General features: G+C 43.9%; 3 protein-coding genes across 11 annotated transcripts in view; 2 read left to right on the top strand and 1 right to left on the bottom strand.

Moving 5' to 3' along the window:
• Window positions 1-1803: 1803 nt before the first annotated feature.
• On the top strand, window positions 1804-6968 carry SLC10A4 (solute carrier family 10 member 4; the record flags this gene model as incomplete). The annotated part of the gene is made up of 3 exons (XM_082837903.1): window positions 1804-2399; window positions 3176-3386; window positions 6456-6968. The coding sequence occupies 3 exons, from the start codon at window positions 1804-1806 to the stop codon at window positions 6966-6968; spliced, it is 1320 nt and encodes a 439-aa protein (XP_082694029.1).
• A 1417-nt stretch (window positions 6969-8385) lies between these two features.
• On the top strand, window positions 8386-12596 carry ZAR1 (zygote arrest 1; the record flags this gene model as incomplete). Its single annotated transcript, XM_082838018.1, has 4 exons — window positions 8386-9240; window positions 10939-11031; window positions 11115-11189; window positions 12453-12596. The coding sequence occupies 4 exons, from the start codon at window positions 8386-8388 to the stop codon at window positions 12594-12596; spliced, it is 1167 nt and encodes a 388-aa protein (XP_082694144.1).
• Window positions 12597-17040: 4444 nt separating this feature from the next.
• The window catches only part of FRYL (FRY like transcription coactivator), a 244013-nt gene continuing 239236 nt past the window's right edge, over window positions 17041-21817 (bottom strand). For all 9 annotated transcript variants that reach the window (XM_082837769.1, XM_082837765.1, XM_082837768.1 and 6 more), the window contains 3 exons: window positions 19900-20010; window positions 18707-18897; window positions 17041-18386 (listed from right to left, as the gene is read on the bottom strand). In XM_082837769.1, coding sequence (XP_082693895.1) covers window positions 18128-18386; window positions 18707-18897; window positions 19900-20010 — 561 coding nt within the window. In that variant the 3' untranslated portion in view covers window positions 17041-18127. The remainder of the gene's footprint in view (window positions 18387-18706; window positions 18898-19899; window positions 20011-21817) is intronic.

Here is a 21817-nt window from a genome sequence, read left to right on the forward strand (position 1 = left end):
TGCTTGCAGAAGCACTGCCCTCATGGAATGTATGGTCTGATGGCGAAGAAAGAAATTACTCATTTGTGATTGAGTGCTGTATTCTGTGAATTTAATCATATTTTTCATATTCTCTGTCATTTTCCTGAGATTTGGGGAGGAGAAAAGATAAACACATGAGCTCAGTCCACCATTGGGAAATGGAAGTCACCCAGTCTCCTCTGGTGTCAGAAAAGGGGGTAGGGACAAGTTTCCAGGAGGAAGGATTCACTCTAGGATCTAGGCTCCACACAGACTAACCATGGGCTAAGACTTCACCCTAGAAATTCCCACTGTTGGCTTTCACAGATCAACTGGCTATCACTTTTTTTTTTTTTTTTTTTTTTTTGCGGTATGCGGGCCTCTCACTGCTGTGGCCTCTCCCGTCGCGGAGCACAGGCTCCAGACGCGCAGGCTCCGGACGCGCAGGCTCAGCGGCCATGGCTCACGGGCCTAGCCGCTCCGCAACATGTGGGATCTTCCCGGGCCGGGGCACGAACCCGTTTCCCCTGCATCGGCAGGCGGACTCTCAACCACTGCGCCACCAGGGAAGCCCAATAATTGGCTATCACTTTATGGTCACAGCCTTCTCCAATGGCTCTGCCTCCTTGGTATGAAGAGAAGTCCCTTTCCTTTGTAGATGCATCTAGAGACTCCCATAAAGTTGTTGAGTCAACATTTCCAAGAACTCTGCATTTCATTTGTTTGGGGATAAAGCTGTCTGAAGCAGGGAATCTCACAACTTTATTTCTCTTCAGTCCTTTAATCCTAAGGCCAGGGCTGTACTCAAAACACTTCATAAATCTACGGCCACTGAAGTAGCCTCTCCCCATCTGCCAATAACTTCCCAAATACACATTTTTCACGGAGACTGTACTTAGCAGAGCTCTTCAATGCACGCTTTAACACCAAATTCGCGGTGCACACTGAACCAGCTGCTTCCGGGTTTGGCTGATGAGGCTGAGATTTCCCTGTGCCTTGGATTCCTGGTGTGGAAAAATCGAGCTAACAGTATCTCTCCCACGGCTCTGCTGTGAGAAAATCAAATGAAATAATGCACACACACATGCACAAGACCTGGCTCAAACCCCACCAATATTATTACTATTTACTTTAAGTTGGAACACAAAAATCTTATTTAAAAATTGTAAGTTAAAACCAGATATTGTGTCTTACTACCAGAGGGCAGTTCCTATTAAGTCAGGCACCCCTCGGGATGCTAGGGGTTGCAGGCTCTTTGAACAGTGTGTATGATGTATGTGCGTCCATAGACAAACTCCTCTCTCTCTCTCTCTCTCTCTCTCTCTCTCTCTGTATGTCTGGTTTTCCAGATTTCATTATCAAAGAGGCACAGCCCATCAGAGAACTTGGTCAGCAGCCAGGCACAGTTTTTTCTTCTTCTTGTCCTTTGTCAGGTCTTTGTTCCGCCCCTGGCTACACTCTAACAGAACCACTTACTGGTGATTAAAAGGAGGGGACTCGGCGGCGGGGGCGGCGCCTGCGGGCGCGGGGGCCCAGCGATTGGGTTCACCCTCGGGGGCTGCGCTTTCTTAAGTGCCAGCCAGCGGCCTTCGGCCGACCCCCAGCCGAGCACCGACCCGTTGCCCCGGACGTCAGCCGCGCGTAGCACAGCCTTGCCACCGGCTCCCGTTTGGCGGGTGCGGACCGGCGGACAGACAGACGGACGGCGGTGGCGACCGAAGGCGCAGAGTCGCGCGCGGCGGGAGGGCAGAGAAATCCGCAGGGCGGGCAGGAGCCAGACTCGCAGCCTCCCGCCGAAGCGCCATGGACGGCACCGGCAACGCCACCCTGCTCTTCGGCCCGTCCTCGCTGCAGCCGGACAACTACACCTTGTCGCCCAACGCCAGCAGCCTGAGCCCCGGCCCAGACGCCCCCCTGGCGCCCGCCTCCAGCGCCGGCCCCAGCCCCGGACTCAGTGTCGCGCCGGGGCCCGGCGTCAGTTTCAGCCCCGGCCCCACTCCGACCCTGACGCCGACGGCCGGCTGCTTCGCGGGTGGCGCCGCCGACCTGAGCCCTACCCTGTTCGCTCAGCCCGAGGCCGCCCACGAGCCCCCGTTCTGGGACACGCCGCTGAACCACGGGCTGAACGTGTTTGTGGGCGCCGCCCTGTGCATCACCATGCTGGGCCTGGGCTGCACGGTGGACATGAACCACTTCGGGGCGCACGTCCGTCGGCCGGTGGGCGCGCTGCTGGCCGCGGTCTGCCAGTTCGGCTTCTTGCCGCTGCTGGCCTTCCTGTTGGCGCTCACCTTCTCCTTGGACGGGTCGGCCGCCGTGGCGGTGCTCCTATGTGGCTGCTGTCCCGGCGGGAATCTCTCCAACCTGATGTCCCTGCTGGTTGACGGCGACATGAACCTCAGGTACGGAGCTGCTGTCCGGTAGGCATCTCTCTTCTCCCAGTCAACCGCGTGTACAGCCATGCGTTCAAGACCAAGGAGGGAGGAAGGAGAGGCGGTTAGAATGAGGCGCGGAAGAGGGGAGAAGAAACTGGAGATGATGGGGATGCCCGGGCTTTGGAAGTCCAGGCAAACATGAAGAGGTAGGGTTGGAGGGGAGAAGATCTAGACGGGGACAGAGGTGCTCTGAGGGTCTTGGGGTCTCATCCACAACTGCCTCCCCACCCTCCCTGAGTGTTGGGCTGTCAGTGCAGGTTTGCAGGCCCCGGAAGACAAAGGAAACTGGGAAGTCTGAAGCCAGGACTCACGGGAAATGTAAAAGCAAAACAGGACTATTGGCTCCAATAAAGAAAGTAATCTCATATATAAGACGATATAATTGAGGTTAATCCAACAAGTAGTATTCAGCAGCTTTACCATGCCTCACAGGGTGCTTTGGAGGATTAAAAAGAAAACAAAAATGTTCCTGGCTCTCACAGCCATCCAGACTGTAACCAGCTCAATAGGCTGTATAAAGCAGAGGGCAGCAGCCCAGAGATTTTTCTTCTCCTGCCTGGAGTTCACGTTTCAGTTGGGCTTAGCCATGCTGCTCTCTTGGTGCTCCCCTGGGATGAAGCAGGTTCTTCCCTGACTTCCAGCTGGGGGACTTGCAGTCTCCCCCATTTTCTTCTACCCAATGTTCAAGCAAGGCTCTTTGGCTCAAAACCCATTCCGACTTCTGTCCATTCCCTTTTCTGCAGCATCATCATGACCATCTCTTCCACACTCCTGGCCCTGGTCTTGATGCCCCTGTGCCTGTGGATCTACAGCCGGGCTTGGATCAACACTCCTCTGGTGCAGTTACTGCCCATAGGGACAGTAATCCTGACTCTCTGCAGCACTCTCATCCCTATTGGTTTGGGCGTCTTCATTCGCTACAGATACAACCGGGTGGCTGACTACATTGTGAAGGTAAGGTCACTCTTCACTTGGCATACTTTACACACGTAGAGAGTCCTTGGTCTCTGACCCATGGCTGAAACAGTGAGAAGTTTGGGAAAGAGAAGTAAGGAAGAAAAGGACTGGGTAGCCCTTGCATGGATAAACTTAAAAAAAAAAAAAGAAAAGTTTATGCCACAAATATAACTTCTGTTCCATCTTTTGGAACTTCAAAAATAATAGCTTTAATTAAGACACCGGGTTAATTAAAAACAGCATAAGAGAACTATCAGTATTCATAGGAGGAAACAGACCATGGGGGGAAAAGATGACAGTGCAATTAAATGGCAACATGTTTTCCACTAAGAAGTCATGTATTACTAAAAATCAAAGCAGGTGAAATAAAATTAATAGGATTTGTGCAGTACTTTTGAAATGCATTACAGTACTCTGCTTTTTAAAAGTGGAACTCTAATTCTGAGAAACTCTGTAGAAGTTTCCTTTAAAATGTTTTATTAATTTTCCAAAAGTAAGTTTACACTAATAAGACAAAAAGTAATTTAAAAATTACATCGTAAAAAAATTACATCGTAGAATATAATAGAATACACAAAACATTGGCTTTAAAGCACAAAATAAAATTAGGTCCTGGGTAAATAATGCAGAATATATTCACATTACTAAATTTGTGTTTCTTTTCCCTTCCCCATTGCAATATTTCATTTTTAAAGGTAGTAGAAGAATGGGATTTCTATTGTTTTGTGCAATATTTCCAAAATTGCTTTATTTTAAAAAATTGATGCTTTTGGTAGCAGTAGAGATTTTGTAATAGTTGATTGGAGAAAAAATTTAAATATTTCTAAATTAAACTTTCTTTGAAAACTCAAAACTAGTAGTAAATAAGAATAAATCATGAACAGGATTCTCATTTTAGGAAGTTAATCAAATAAAATACATAACGAATTAGTCTAATTAGTGTAAAATGTACATGCAAATTCCTTCAGACAATGAAGAGAAAAAGGATCACTCTAATGTTTCAATTATGTAGATTTAAGAAGACAATTTTTTGTGTTTTACTTATACCAAAGTAATCTGATTATACAGAGGGGCTAACTTTTATTAATATGAAAAATAGAGGGCTCTTTTCAGTACATATATCCAGCCTTGAGTAAAAAAATTATGCTCTATTGTAAGCATATATATACTCTGAATGTAATAAAGATATATGTACATGTAAATATACATATTTGTTATATGTTATACATAACATATCTATAGATCATCTTGAGATCATTAAGAACTTACTAAGCTTGATCATTAAGGTAATACTATTAATGTGATGGCATTTACTATAAAACCTTGGGAATTCTAAGAGAAAGTCAAATAACCTATTTCCACGCTAAAAACAGGTAAACATATTTAAATAACAGACAATTCAATAAGATAGTGTAACTTTGAGTTTAAGCTGAACCTATTCCATAGCCAGCACACTCATTAAGATCCACTTCATAATATTTTTATACTTTTGCAAACACTTTAAAATGAGCATTCAGTGTCAGTGTTCACCCAAATGATTTTAAACAGTTCAAAGGAAATGTTAGAGCCAGTATTTTCACAACGAAGAATCAGATTTCCTCTCAAAGCTATTGATGTAGACACACTTTGAAACTTAATATAAGTTTTGATTTATAAAAGTTTGGTTTCTGCTAATTGTACATTTGTAACATGAGTATCTTATATAATAATTACTTCAGCACCATTTAGGGTAGACTTTTTGACCAGCCCAGATAAATTTTGAATAATCTTTTAAAGAATATAAAGTATATGCCAATCCCATAGACTCCAAAGGGGTATCCTCCCAGATGTCTAGGGAACCAGAAGCAACACTTAAACTGTTCTGGATCTGTAGTCCCCCTCACAGACACCCACCCAATCCCCTCTGAAGGAGAACTAGGAGAAGGATTTTTAGGTTTCCACCTTACTATTTACAAGCCTGTCTTATTTGCATGAGTGAAATGTACCAGTCAGACATCAAGATGACACACTGTTTTATACAGTCAATCGTTTTTATCTAAAATCCTTCTATTATATATAATAATTCCTAAGCGTCATTAGAGACTTACATGTGGGAGTTTTCTCATGAACAGGTGAAAAAGCAGGGAGTTGCAGGATTACAAAGAATTCCTCACATCTTATGTTTACATTTTTTTCTTTTCTCTTACCTAATCTAAGAGTTGTAATTGGGTATTGCTAACAATTCTCTGAGCTATAAAGTATTTTGAAGGTTAAAAATATCAGACACTCAGTTTCGTAAATCAATAGGCTTTTATGTCCTGTGTAAAACCAGAACTAATTTCTTATGGAAAACACTGGGTCCTGTTCAGGGAAAGCAATGTCCATCTGTCCACTCTATTCATCAGACCATACCTGGTGTCTTGGGCTCAATTCTAACTGCTCTGTTTTTAAGAGGCACATTCACAAATTAAACAAATGCTCAGAACAGTCAGGACTCCAAAACAGTTATCGAATGGAGGCTGAAAGCCTGGGACAGTCTGCCCCCAGAGAAGAGTAGCCTTCCCCTCATAACTGGTTTTTAAACTTCTGGAGGCTGTTTTGCAGGAGTAGCCGTCTGTCTGGTCTGTGCTGCTCCTGAGGGCCTATCCAAGACAATGGCTGGCAGTTATAGAAGGCAAATGGTCACTAGACATAAAGACAGGTTGCCAAACAATTAGAGCTGTCTGGCACGGCCTGGATGCCTCCTGAAGAGGTGATCTACCCATCTTCAGAAATACTCTGTCAGAGACTTTTTTTTTTTTTTGCGGTACGCGGGCCTCTCACTGTTGTGGCCTCTCCCGCTCCGCGGCATGTGGGATCTTCCCGGATCGGGGCACGAACCCGTGGCCCCTGCATCGGCAGGCGGACTCTCAACCACTGCACCACCAGGGAAGCCCTGTCAGAGACTGTTAATGGCGAAGATCTCCATTCTGTGTGGGAGGTCAGACTAGATGACTCTCCTCTTCCAAGAGCCCAGGATGCCCTTGCCTGAATCCCTCTTCAACTATCTTATTTTTGATGGCTTGTTTATCCCTGTTCTTTTACTAGGTTTCCCTGTGGTCTCTGCTAATGACGCTGGTGGTCCTTTTCATAATGACCTGCACTATGTTAGGACCCAAACTGCTGGCAAGTATTCCTGCAGCTGTTTATGTGGTAGCGATTTTTATGCCGTTGGCAGGCTACGCCTCAGGCTATGGCTTAGCTGCTGTCTTCCATCTTCCACCCAACTGCAAGAGGACTGTGTGCCTGGAAACAGGGAGCCAGAACGTGCAGCTCTGTACCGCCATTCTAAAACTGGCCTTTCCACCGCAAAACATAGGAAGTATGTACATGTTTCCCTTGCTTTATGCCCTTTTCCAGTCTGCAGAAGCAGGGATTTTTGTTTTAATATATAAAATGTATGGGAGTGGAATATTGTACAAGCAAGATCCTCTAGATGAGGATGAAGATACAGATATTTCTTATAAGAAACTAAAAGAAGAGGAAATGGCAGACACTACCTATGGCACAGTGAAAGCAGATAATTTAATTATGATGGAAACCACTCAGACTTCGCTCTAAATATAGAGATACACAAGAGAGTTTATCTTGCTGAAATATTACTTCATGTGTATGGTCTGTGGTAGTGTCTATGGTTTACATAAAGAACAACAACTGGTTCACATTATTATACATGTAACAGTTTTGATCTGCCCACCATAAGGTTGCATTGGTATATCAACCAGGCGTTTTCGTAAATTACAAATAATGTCGTAATATAACTTGCACCTGGGATTGCTAGGGTGCCGCCTGAACAAATGTGCTTTTTTGGTTTTTCATCGTTACCGATTTCTATGATCGTTTCAAATATGTTAACTCTTAGAAAACAGGGTCTTGGAAATGTAGAATTTTGACGCACTATCTTATATGGGTAAAAACACGCTATATTTGTAAAGCATAATTGAGTTTAATGTAATTGTTGTTAAAAAAAAAAGTGTGCTTGCTTAGCTTATAAATACTTGACATTGTTAAAATTTGACCTGTATTCAGAAAAATCCCCAAACAGGTCTATTAAACAATGAAATATAGTATTTTATTGTCCGACCTGTATCAAATCAGAGAAAAATTACATTAACGTATTTGATTACTCGACCTGGTATCTATTTGTAACGAGCGGCCAACATGTTTCTAGTGGACAAGGCATTTGCTTTCAGCTGGGGACTGATTTGGTCTTCTGCATTTGTGTAAACACACCCTAAATCAGTTTCTCTTTTGGAAGGTTTATTTGGTTAGGAAAATCCGTAGAGCGACTGTCTACCCCAGAGAAGAGCAACAGTTATCAGACCCTCGTGGTACTCAACAGCACCACCTGGTCACCGTTTGAGGTGGGGGGTTGGGGGCGCGGCGGGGGTGGAGTACGTTCTCCAAAGGGAGAAAACGATTAGCCTAGTCGCAGATGCCCTGGAATGCTTTCCCTATGCCCTTACTGAAAGGGTTCAATGCGTAGATTTCTCAGGGCAGCCCTGAGATGATGAAATAACCTACAATCTGAGATCGTAGGTATCAGACCCAAAGCAGTTCCCCCAAATCTTCGCATTTTTGCTCACTAGCCAGAGGCAATCAGCCTCGCCTCAGCTTCCCGGGCGACGCCGACGATCACCCAGGGCTGGGGACCACCTGGCTCAGCGAATCACCGTGATGGTTCTCCTGCTGGTATCCTCTTCACCTGGAGCTAGTTCACTTACAGACCAGTTCTGCTTCGCAAAGAAAGCCTTCTTTGCAGATCATCTCAGGGTATTTGTGCCAACCTCCGGGTGTGGAAAGTTCCCACACCGAGAAAGTCTGGCAGGGGCCCCTCCGGCGGGGACACCAGCGGGTGGCGGGGAGGGTGCGGGGGGCCGAGCAGCGCGGCCAGCGGGGGTGGGGCCCGCGCCCGGCTGCCCCCGGGAGGTCGCTTATTTAGGACGCAGGGGCGGGCAGGAGCGGCAGGGGTGCGCTGATGGCTGCGCTGGGGGACGAGGTGCTGGACGCTTACATGTACCCGGCGTGCGCCCTCTACTCGTACCCGTACCCCTACCCCTACCCGGCCGCCGCCAAGGGCAAGGGAGCGGCGGGCGGGGGAGGCTGGCGGCACCGGGACGGCGGCTACCCTCCCGTTTCCTCCTCCTCTGACGGCGCGGCCTCGTCGTCTTTCCCGGGCTACGGGCAGCTAGCGGCCGCCGAGTACTTCCACAGCTACCAGCGGGCGCAGCTCATGGCCCTCCTGTCGCAGGTGGGCCCCGGCCTCGCCCCGCGGCCCGGCCGCGCCAGCATTCGGGACGTGGCTGTGCAGGTGAACCCGCGCCGCGACGTCTCCGTGCAGTGCTCGCTGGGGCGGCGTACGCTGCTGCGCAGGGCCCGCGAGCCCGGCCCTGAGCCCGAGGGCGCGGCGGGCGCGGGCGGCAGCTGCCCGGCCTCCCCGGAGCTGGCGCGCCGGGGCCCCGAGCAGGGCAGCCCGCCGAGCGGCGCCCCGCGGCCCGTGCGCTTCCCGCGCACCGTGGCGGTGTACTCGCCCGTGGCCTCCCGCCGCCTTTCCACCCTCCTGGAAGGGGCCGAGACTGCGGCGGCCGAGCAGAGGCCCGGGGCGCCGGACGGAGAGCGAGGGCCGCCAGCTGCGAGGACCCGAGGCCCCGAGGAGGGAGAGGGGTCGGCGAGGAAGGATCCCCAACGGCCGCAGTCCGAGGAGGACGAGGCCCAGGCCGGCGTACCGGCGAGCAGGGAGCAGCCCCCGCCGGTGGCCGGCGCCCCGGACGCCGCGGGCGAGAGGTGGTCACCGCGGAGCCCCCAGCCGGGCAAGGAGCGCCTGCGCTTCCAGGTGAGTCCCGAGTCGGCCAGGGAACCGGCGGGGGAGCCCCAGGGCTGTGCGCCCTCCTGGCTCGCGTCCCCGTCCCCGTCCCCGCCCCGCGGCTGCTCGCGACAAGTGGAGGCGCGCGCTCCCTTAGGCGCGGGCACTTCTGTGTGCCTTTCGGCAGCTGCTGAAGTCGTCCTTCTCCGGCAGAATTCAATCCAGTGTAGCTTGCGTGTTGCTGCGATGGTAAAACACCGGTTGCACAGGGGTGGCCGAGGAAACGGCCTTTTAACATTCTTATTCCGAGCGTATTTGCTGTATAAAGCTCTGACCACGGGAGTGTAGTCCTGTGTTGATCCTGCACTGGATGATCTAGGATGGGTCTCGGAACATCAGAAGGTGAACTTAACTGGCAAAGGGAGTTGATTGCCAAGGATCCCACTCACATTTTCTCATTCAGTGTGTTAGAAACCGTTAACAATTGACTTCTGGGGTCCTAGTCAGGATCTTCTCTTGCCCTTAAGACGCACCCCTCTTCAGAAATCTAAGAGTACTGCTGGAGCATCTGTGCTGTGCTGCACTGCTGCCTGAGAGGAGCAGGCTTGGAAGGCCAGTTGGTACTTGCCTGAACTGGAAGGGCTGGAGCACACTGAGGGGTTGTAACCCAGGGGAGTGGAAAGGCTGGAGAGGTATTAAGAGGCCCGGAAGAGTCCTTTTGGGGTCTCTTCCAGGCTCCCCAGGGCTGTTTAGTGGGGGAGGGGGAACACAGTGAATCAAGTTTGTGCACAAGCTGTGCGTGATCTTAAGTCTTTACCTTCCTGGGCTTCAGTTTGCTCACCTGTGAAATTGCTCAGTGTCCTCCAAAGTTCCTTCCAATTCTAAAGGCCTAACTCCAAAAACTTGTTTATAACTTGTTTCTCACTGAGAAGAAGAACTTAAGAATAAGGTAATACCACTTTTGTTCATATTGTGTGAATTATGGCTTATCCGTGTTTTAGATTCCCAGCACCACTCTTTGGTGGAAACTTAATTAGCAGCATAGAGAACTTTTTTTTTTTTTTTTTTTTTTTTTTTTGCGGTACGCGGGCCTCTCACTGTTGTGGCCTCTCCCGTTGCGGAGCACAGGCTCCGGACGCGCAGGCTCAGCGGCCATGGCTCACGGGCCCAGCCGCTCCGCGGCATGTGGGGTCTTCCCGGACCGGGGCACGAACCCGTGTCCCCTGCATCGGCAGGCGGACTCTCAACCACTGCGCCACCAGGGAAGCCCATAGAGAACTTTTTTCAAGGTGTTCACCCAAGATCACTTTAGGATGCAGAGTCTAGTTTCTTTTCTTGAGTTTAACCACTTCATTCACGTGTGTTCTAAGATCAGACCTATTCTACAGAGAGAAGCCCTCCCAAAGAATCCCAAAGTTCAGGAACTCTATGTGTTTGGCTTTCCCCTTGCCTGCCTGAGGGAAAACACCTGCTTAGTAATCTGTTAATTCGCTTTATGAACCAAGATAATCTGGTACATAAATTCCGGTGGGCCCTTGCTTTTCTACTTGATTAAGCCATTAGCTTTCGTAATGATTACGTCGTGGAGACGGACTTGAACCTGATTCTACTTTCCTCCAAGATACGGAGTGGAGTTGCCAGTTTTAAGTGTCAGATCCTTTCCAAGCTTCTGAGATGAAGGCTAATTCAGATGTCATGTTGGTTAAACTCTGCTCTCCTTTTGCTCAGTTCTTAGAACAGAAATATGGCTACTATCACTGCAAGGACTGCAACATCCGATGGGAAAGTGCCTACGTGTGGTGTGTACAGGGCACTAACAAGGTAAGAAATGCCCTGTAACTGGCATCATCTGACAAAAGGTTCAGGAGGTTTTTGCTCTAAGTTTTTCCTCTTTCCCATCACAGGTTTACTACAAGCAGTTTTGCAGAACATGTCAGAAGTCTTATAACCCTTACCGAGTGGAGGATATCACCTGTCAAGTAAATTGAATGTTTGTGTTTGAACTGGGTAGTGATTAGAAGATTTGGAGGTAGTTTCTTGAATGTATTTCCTAAAAGAGCCTAGATTCCCAGTGACCTGAGGTTTTGATTTCTTTCTGGAAGGAGTTGTAGAAATAATACTTAACTGGGAAACAAGGCCTTGGTGTTAGGTTTTCTCCTGCTCTTGCAGACCTCGGTCATGTGAACGTCTCTAGAAGCTGTTGCCTCACTTGCAGTGTGGAAGAATGTTTGCTTTGCCTGAGACTCAGCTGAATGTAGGAGAAAGTAAACCTAGAAAACAGATTATCTTTCTACTATTATGAAGTAGTAAAGGTTGACGGCTTTACCCAAATGCGTTTTATGAAGCACATACCCAAGTTAAAGTATTTAGTAAAAGCACGGTTTTTTTAAAGTTTCCATTTTGCCTGTGAGTTCAGGAAGGGATTTGTTTTAAAGTCAACCTAAGCTGCTTTAGCTTTAACCCTAAGCTTTATGGGGTTAACTGGTAACACGTTGCTTGTTACTGTTAACTGAGCACTGCACTGTGATAAAGGGCTCTGATCATCGAAGAGGGAGAAGTGACTACACTTGCCTGTTAATCACACAGCTAGTGGAGCTTGACTTGCCAGCGGAGACACAGCCTAATCAACGCACTTGGCTCCAGGTGGATGCCGGAAGCATGAACACCGCAGGGTGGGTGGAGAGAAATTAAGTGTGGAAAACGTAGACTAATCTAGATCTTGGGAGAGTAGGGTAGATTCTCAAGTAGGAGAGAGGAGTTTGACAATGAAAGCGAACTTTCTAACCACTCTGCTCTTGGCCCGGCAGTTGCTGCTCTGCCTTCTGCCTCAGCTTGCGGTCCTTCGGAGCAGGGAGAAGGGCCGAGGTCAGCCACTGGTGCCGGGCCTGCTAGTGGTTCCTGGCCTCACACCTTCGATGTTGTTAAACTCCTCTCTCCTGCTCGCTTGTTCTCCACCCTTCAAGGGCAGGGACAGATTTCCTCTTAAGCTGTTTTAAAAGAAACTTCACACAATTCAGCATTGAATCCTGTGCAACCTGGGAGCAGGACTGCATGATAAAATGCTCTACTCCTCCCATCCTTCTCCTTGCTAGGAAGGGATGTAGACAGAACAAGATTAGCACAGGACTTTGCTGAGCATGCATTCAGTTAGTATTTGAATGGACTAGAAAAATAACTTTGAAGTTCCAGGACATCACCAAGCGTTTATGTTCTGTATGTACTTCTCACTTCTTTTTTTTCAGAATTGTAAACAGACTAGATGCTCCTGCCCAGTAAAAGTTCGCCACGTGGACCCCAAAAGGCCCCACCGTCAAGATCTGTGTGGGAGATGCAAAGGCAAACGCTTATCCTGTGACAGCACTTTCAGTTTCAAATATATCATTTAAATGAATGTGAAAAAACCAAAACACTGGTCCCGCCGAACGTGTGCTAGTGGAGCAGACAAGTGAGCTTTTTTCCGTGCCCCTCTTCCTCCTATCTGCCACTCCCTCAAAGTACTTCGTGAAAGGCTGTATTTGACAAAGCTTGTCAAATAAAAGCATTGCAAAACAATTGATACACTGCGTAAAATCCTTAAGATTTAGGAGAGCCTGTCTTAACAGTCTGGGCCTTTTACTTTAATATCTGTCCATTGCTTACAGAGCAGCTGGGCTCTGAACTAGGTTAGTCACTTGAGAGAAAAGTGTAGAGGGACTCACATGTGAGGTTTACTACTTGTAGGTCTGTAGGGCTGATGCCTATAAGAAATTAATTGAATAAAAAGCCATCTATTAAAATGAGCATCCTTCTGGGGCAGGTGGAGGCTAGAGCCAGGCCTTGACGTTTGAGGGGACTCTGATGTTTGGGGATGGGTAACGCAGAGTCAGAACCCAGAATGGATGGCCTACAGCTGATCTCGGTTTAGTCGGTGCTGAGGGAGAAAGGCTGTGAGCGCTGGTGACTAATCACGATGTCACAGGTACGGATGGGAACAGGGTGGTTAAGGGCAGCTTTAAGATGTTAAGTAACTTCAAGTGGACTTCAGCTGGTGATTTGTTAACTTTTAAAAAAGAGCCCTCCTAAATGTATTTAAAGATTCAGTTAGAGGCAGCTTTATTTAGCCTTTGTCATTATGCGCTTGCAGTTCTGTAAGTGGAAACGGTGTTTGGCGCCATCTAACACAGGGATTCTCATCCTAACCTGGTTACCAAGCTTTCTACCCGATTACCAAGAAAACACTGAGACACGGCACCAGCGCTCTCCCGGTGCAGGGATGGGGGTGGGGGATGACGTGAGGGATTTTAATGAAATCAGAGTTGAGAGCCGTTGATTTCTTGGTTACAGAAACCACATAATTGGAACCAGGTGCTAATTAGGCCTCCTTCCAATTTTCTAAGCATCCCATTTTTAAGTTCACCCTTACTACCTCATAGGCCATATATAGTAAGTCTGTTAACATCTTGGATGCTTGAATGTAGACAAATATGGAGAATGAAAGAAACGAAAATGAGTTTGAAGTCTCTAGAACCCTTTATAGCAAGAGGGAAGGCCTCTAACCATATGGCTTGGGAAGGTGTTTGTAAAAAGGCAGATTCTTAGGTTCCTGTCTCTACTGAATCATCACATGGAGGTGAAGCATTGAATACGCACCCCAGGTATTGCTTATGGAATTGAAGTGTGAAAACTACAATTGAGTCAGCCTTGCACTTACCGTAGAAAAACATGGCTGTGGGCTCTGCCCTCATAAAACTTCCAGTGTAGCGGGTAGATGGCCATTAATTTCCTGTATAAAACTTCTGCCATGCGCCATGTAAGACCTACTTGGTGCCCGGTAGGAGGAAAAAAAAAAGGATCTGACTTGGGGAGGTCAGGGAAGCCTTGCCTAAAAAATGACACGACAGCTGAGCTAAAGTTTGGATGAGTTGAATTAGACAAAGAGGGGAAGAAAGAACTTTTCCAGACTAAGCTAATGTGTGCAAAGGCCCAGTGGTAGAGAAAGCCAGGAGGCCACAGGGGCAGGGATGGGGATGATGGCAGGTGCAACTGATAGGCCCAGGCTGGGAGGACTCTTTGGACCTTGCTCAGGAGGACTGTTTTTCATATGTCCTCAGTAAGAATCCACTGAAAGGTTTATAAAGCTGTGGTGGGGCATGGTGACAAGATTCACCTTTAAAAAAAAAAGAATCACTCCGGCAGTATGGTGGATGCCTGTAAACCTGTAAGGAGTCTTGCAAAGATCAGATACAATGGTGGTGGGACCAAAGAGAAATGCAGGGTGAGAACTCTAGGTGTGGGTGAAGGTGATGTGTTTTGTGCTGACACTATTAACTCCTGATGTGGTTGAGGGGTATGTACAGGGATAGGAAACCGATCTGACTCACATGACGTGCAAGGGGTACATAATACTCACTCTAAGCATTTGCTGAATGAATGAGGAACAACAGAAGTATACCTTCAATGAGTCCTAGGACAAATTCAGTGGTTATTAATACAGCTATTAAAATGGCTATTAATCATTCTTTAAGCTTAATATTGTTTGCCATTAATTTTCCCAGTAGAGCAGCTAACCCTATTTTACAGCTGAGGAAAGCAAGGATCAAAATATGTGTCACTTAGAGTTAGTGGCCGTTCAGACATTGAACAAAGTGGTATAAAAACTCATGATTCGTAAGAGTTATGGTGATAACATTCTACCAATAAGGCACTGTCAAACTGTATGTATAATTGGAAATTTATAAAATTGATTTGTCTTTGAGAGATTGAGAGGCTAGAAGGAAATATCCCAGAATACTGTTCTCTCTGGGTGTCAAGAGAAGTGATTCTAGTTTTGTTCATATTTCTTACATTTGCTAAAGTGACAATGGATTACTTTGAAAATTTAAAAATAAGAATGCCATAAAGTACAATTATTATCACATTGATTCTTATTTCCTCTAGTGTAGGTTATGCTGGTGGATGAGCAGTTCTCATAGACCAAAAGGAGGTACACTCACTCTGGCTTTGGTGAGTCTGTTCCAAGAAAATGTCTGACGATTTCCTAAATTTAAGGTAGATCTTATATCACTAAAAGTAGAAAATATTTTCTAAATTGTGTAAAAATCCTTTGGATTTTTCTTCTTTGGAGAAACTGCCAGATATGTTTTTTTGTTTTTTGTTTTTAATATTTTTTTATTTATTTGGCTGCACCGGGTCTTAGTTGCGGCACTCGGGATCTTTTTAGTTGTGGCATGCGAACTCTTAGTTGCACGTGTGGGATCTAGTTCCCTGACCAGGGATCAAACCCGGGCCGTCTGCATTGGGAGCGCGAGTCTTAGTCACTGGACCACCAGGGGAAGTACCCAGATCTCTTATCTTGTGATTTTTACAAACTTACTGTTTAAAAATGATAAATTTAGTGGGCAAAGGAAAAAGTTTGTATGAGCAAAGACTGGGCTCTGATTGGAACTAAATAAGGTGTTTAATAAATTAAGCATTTGATATATTTTGTTAATAAGTGCAAACTTTGGACCCAGAGGACAAGGAGCAAAAAATTATAGGTTGTAAGGAAATCTGATTTGCAAAAGGACAATCCTAATGACTTTATATCTGCATCTTGCTTTCTGCATGTGTATTAATCTTTATTACATTATTAATAGGCTTAGTTACATATAAATAGAAGGAAATTTCAACTGTTTGGAAGGTTTGGTTTGGGTAATTAGTCAATTGAACTGAATCTGTTCTCCCCCCGCCCTTTTTTTTTTTGCGGTATTTTTTTTTTTTCTGCGGTACGCGGGCCTCTCACTGTTGTGGCCTCCCCCGTTGCGGAGCACAGGCTCCGGACGCGCAGGCCCAGCGGCCATGGCTCACGGGCGCAGCCGCTCCACGGCATGTGGGATCCTCCTGGACCGGGGCACGAACCTGTGTCCCCTGCATCGGCTCCCGGGCCGGGGCACGAACCCGTGTCCCCTGCATCGGCAGGTGGACTCCCAAGCACTGCGCCACCAGGGAAGCCCTGTTCTCCCCTTTTGAAGGAAAATTATTTTTAAGAATAATGAAGGCAACATTTGAAAAGTTCCTTAATTATGCACACTCTAATCATTCATCCTTTCTTAAAATACAACACAAACCAACAGCTACAATGCTTTTTTATTTTAACAAAAAGGATATAAGGAGGGTGAGAAAAATAGGGGATGGTAAGATAGGCTGTAAAGTGTGGTGTGTCTCCAGACACCCACCCCTCTCTTCCTGCCCCGCACCCAGAAGTTATTAAATAATTTAAAGGACACCATTTACAGTACCAGAACACCATCAAAATAATTGTTTTTATCAGGGTCAAAAAATACAGTGATTATGAATGTGCTGTGACCAGTTACAGAATTTTACAGGTAACATAACTCTAGTCAGCAGTCCAGCGGCGTGCACAGGGCCCTCAGTTAATGCACTTGAGCATAATTACATTTCTGGCAGGGGTCTGCACCACCAAGAAAAGGCAAAGCCAAGCATTTCATTTCTACATTCTAAACTCTGGAATCCCAGAGCCCAGTTTAAAAGAAAAGTCACAGTGGATAAGAGATGCATATAAAAAATACAAGGTGTTCCTTTCAAATCAGAGGAATTGTGGGACTACATTCATTTCTTTTACAAAATGCTATTTAAAAAAAGGACAGAGAATCCAGTTCATGTTATGCTACAGGCTTGGACAGTGAATAAGTATATTGCATGTTTTGGTAGTCAGTCTTCAGGCTTCCTTTCATCTTCCCCCATAGCCCCAGGTTCCTTTAGGGTGAAACATGTGAGTCCTGAATAAACATATAAAAATGCATTTGCATCTCTCTTCTTGAATTCTGCAGACTTGAGGGCCTGCAAGTCATATATTTTACCATCAATGACCACAATTTTTTCTTTAGCTTTGTACACCTCTTCTTGTATAACAGTGCATTGCACAAATGTACAAGAAAATACTGGTTTTAATCTATACAGTTTCTATAATAATTATGGAGTAAAATAAGTTAACTTTTCTAATGAGAAGAGCTGACGGGCAGCATACATCTTTATTTTACATTTTAAAGTCTCTGCAGGCATCTACTTTGGTTAGTTATCAACAATCGTAACATAAGCACTGATCAGAGAACTGAGCAGCATTCCAATAACGTTAACAGATATATTATTTCTTTTTGAAATACTGGGAAAGCCCAGTTTTAAAATATTATTAAAATGTTCTAACATTTACACACTATGAAGAGTTAGAGCTAATAAAATAAAATTTTTTCAAAAATAATCTTGCAGTGCTCTTTTAGGCATGCTCTGAGACGTTATCACCAAACATCCATACCTTGAAAATATGACTATCACGTATTCACACATCTCAGCTCGCACACACACACAATTCCTTATACAGACCAAAAAACAAAACACCCACGCCCTTATCCCACATGTTGGGGGGGAAAAAAAAAATCAATGGTTTTTGCAAAGAAGTCTTTCTGTGTATATCCATCCGACTGGATGTTCTTCATGTAGATGATTAACTATCAGTTGTTGATTATGCTTGTGACTACTAGAAATCCAAGCATCTCTGCAGGTCTTCAGCTAAAATGAACCAGCCTCGATTTCAGCCTCATTTCACCTGCTTTCCAATGTCTCAGTATTAGAGGCCATTATTGCAGACATTCTTAGAATTCTTTTCTTTCTCCAGAAAGTAATATATTTGTATGCATCACTTTTAGCCCTTTTCTTTTCACTTAGGTAAAGTAATTAAAAAATTTCTTTCTTCATACAGTTATTGTGGGAGGTATTGGCAGCTGTTAAACCATTCGTTTTTTTCCCCTTCAGATCTGATTCTGACGTTCTTACTTTTTTACCCTGGTAAAGTTTGACAGTGAACTGCAAGGGTCCATAGAAGGTGCTCGTTAATATTGTTAATCGCCTTCAGTTTAGTCTCTTCCTAAATGCCTGAAGTTTCTCAGAATCCAGTGCTCACCAAATTTCCAATTGGTTTGGCCTGTGCTAGGAGTTGGTATGATTGCACCATGCGTAGAGACTCTCTTATTTCTAGATTAAGTTCCATCAATTTGTAGTTGGCTTCTGACATGTCCAGGTCAGAGCCTATGACTGCAAAGCTTCCCGTCTGGCCCAGGGTCTGGTGATGGAAATAGATGTGTAACAGTGTCTGGACAGGGTCATCTTCACAACTGCCAAAGATATCGTTGGGCCACAGAGATCTGAAAACACACAGTATTTTTAAGTCCTGAGACTCAAAGGAATTATTAAAGATAACTTTTAAGTTAATACCTATAAAAATAATTTCCTTTTGAATCACTGAGGATCTGTTTTAATATCTGAGCAAACATTACTGTGAAAGTATCACAGAATGAACAAAATCTAAAATTGGTGTCACTTCATTGGTAACTGTACAAAATAAGGTCATGTTTTCCTTTCACAAAGACATAATATTGAAACATCAGACTGAAAACCAAACCCAATCTTTATCAACTTCCAGTTAGGTATAAAGGCATCTCCTATAAATTCCTTCACAATTTACCTGAAAGCTTTGACTTGTGCTACAGCTGATATAAATTCCTTATTTTTCAAAGTTTCAATTAAAGTATGAATGGCAGTTTCGATAGTAGTTTGTGCAGCTTTGGAAATGTCAATTTCTTCATTTTCTGAGGCGGACTCGGCTTCCTTGAGGATACTTTCCAACTGGGCAAGTTCCTCTGACATGTTGAAGACCTAAAAGAAATAAATACACCTTAAAAGGATCAATTTGTATGTTCAGTAACAACAAGAGCATTTACTTGGCTGTGAAGATACATCTAATGGTGGCAGTATTTTCTCTTAAAGATTATTTTCAACGGTTAAACTTAGTCCTTATGGGCAGTTACTATTTCGAGTTCTTTATTCAGTTGGAATAAATAATTTCAGCTGCCAAATAGTAGTCTTTACTCTTGATAAAACAGTTTGTCTTAAGTGTAATAACTGTTACATTGTAATAAGTTAAAATAATTGGTTGCAACCAATGTTTATGTTGGTTTTAACATGTGATATATACTTCATCTTGGATAGTAAAAATACATTTATGTTATTTTTTTTTGCTAACAGTAGGCCTGGAATTATGGGATGATCATGAAAAAAAATTTTGACAGTAATGAGAAGTCTTTATATTTTAAAGGGTATTTTATATAAACCAGTACGTGTTTATTTTTTAAAATAAATTTAACCACTTTAGATTAGAAAACGAAGTGATTTCCTCGGTGATAGTTTTGGTATCAGTGGTTGACAAGGGGGAAAAAGACTCAAGTCCCTACTTTTGAATCTATTCATGACACGATTTCTAACATTCGCAGTGCTCTTGACATGTTTATTCTTGTGTGCATTACTTAAGCTATAGAAATACTATGTGGACAAGATGTTAGAGGCTTTCATAATACAATTTTGTCTTTATTGAATTGACGTGCTTTACTTCATTTTTGATTACAGATGATCTGTTGCTGCTACTGCGATCTTTAAGGTCTGGGATCCTTTAAGATCGCTGGATATCTGCTGTCAGATTTATGAACAGGTCCTGAAATAGTACATCATTTCAAAAACCAATAATGCTTAACTGGGGTGTGTGGGGGGGAAAGATTCACTATAAGCTACTTTTCACTTCATTGCTCCTGCAAGGAAATATGTATGTATGTATTTTAATTTCCTAGAATCAGTTACTAATGCCTAGTACAACTGGATATTTACCTCTGCTTCATTTTTAATTGTGTTTACTTGATTGATAAGTTTACAGTAGGCTTGGAACAGAAGCAGCAATTGAAAATGCAATTTGTATAACCTTCGGCAGAGCTCCAGTTCCTAGAAATAAATAACACTGTGTTAAATTTAGGTGTTATTTTCCATATTTGACTAGACAACATATTTCAAATAAAAATTTATAAGTAAATAATTGTTAAAATTTGTTCTGAGCTTAATTTTTCTGCAGTAAGCAAGTTAATATGGTATGACGTTGATGAAAGACAGATGAAAGATGCTCTGAAGACTGGGATTAAAATAAAAATTTAAAGATTATTGGTTACATAATTCATTTTTAGTGTGAAGCACATTTTCACATTAGACAAACAGAATTTTTCAGCAGGCAATAAACAGAATGCTTTAAAAAGAATTCACTAGCACTTAAAACTTTAACTTCATAACGAGAAGAATTTACAAGTGCATATACTCTTGCCACACTGAGATGTACATCTCACTGCGTTTATCAACAAGTGCTTGATAAAGCAAAAAGTAAAACTCTGGATAACCTCTCACCTAAAAAGTAAGAATAGTTTGTCTTTAAAATGAGTTCCTTTTTTTTTTAAGAAAGCAAATTTGTAATCTCACTGAAACAAGACAATGAAATTAACAAATGCACTTGGATTCTTAAAATTAAGAAATATAAAAGGAGACATGTTAGAGATGTGTAAAAAGGCAGCGCTAGTTGTACAGATTAATTATAAAACCTCATTGTCTTTGTAGGACTGAAACATTTCATGGATTAGGGCTATGCAAAACTGAAGCACACACTACTCTTAAAGCAGTCCATGACAAAACATTGCTAGGTCACAAATGGCAAATGAAAACCAGTTTGTCTGACATGGATAAGTAGTCTATAAATTAAGACAGGTCACTTACTGCTAGAATTTCCATTTGCTAAGCAAGAAGGTGATCGGGTCACAAAAAATACAAAGGAAGAAAAAGACCAAGAATTAGTGTAACAAATCATTTTAACTAGGGTCACAGATGTCCCAGGCAAACTGAAGAACATTTAAAATTACACCCAAAAGAAAAATTTATGATGCTATTTCCAGAATAAAACTTTTTAGACATTTACTGTAACAATCCAGGGTGTTTTTCACTCTTTGCCAAATAACAGCTAAATCACATTTAGGCTATAGTTTATTTCTTGTGCAAAAGCTACAAAGAATAAAACTAGTGGGATATTGGGAAAGTTGGCTACTGAAAGTGGTCTTCTATCTGGGTTTTTATAGCCTTTCCAAAAAAAAAAAAAAAAGCCAAATAAATTTCCGTTAGTAAAGTGGAAAACTTCTGATTACAAAATATGAAATGATTTGCTCTTCTCAGAAAAGAACTGGTTTATAATTTTATGTAATATGTATTTGCCCATGAGAAGATTCTCTCTGGCGTGGCTCATTCTGGGTTGCCTACCCTCTGCTGTCTTAAGTCCTAAGTTGCCATAATTAGTGCTGAATCGGAAGGTAAAATATTGAGAGCAGTTGTGTGTTTTAAATTGCATTGCAAATGTAATTTAGTAAACCTCAGAAATTCAACCCCACTAGGTTTGAATCAAACGAGATAAAGTAAAATACACCGTGAAACATCCAGGTTCTGGAATATTTAAAAATGATTACATTAAAATATCTACAGCAACTTAGACCTAGTCTCATTAATGGAGAAGAATGACTTCTAATTAAAACAGCAATCGCCAGAATGGAAATACTGCCTCTAAAAGTCCTTCTTGAAATCTGCTTTTCTAAATAGTTTCCTCTGAAGCACTGTTTATATAACATTTATTCCTATCAATTTAGAAGGGATTTGCTAAGCAAAGGTGAACTTCAGCTCCGTACTGCTTACCATAAATTATGTAGATGGTCATCCTGTGAATGTT

This window comes from Leucopleurus acutus (assembly GCF_964270905.1).
Source record: "Leucopleurus acutus genome assembly, chromosome: 4".
Classification (NCBI taxonomy): domain Eukaryota; kingdom Metazoa; phylum Chordata; class Mammalia; order Artiodactyla; family Delphinidae; genus Leucopleurus; species Leucopleurus acutus.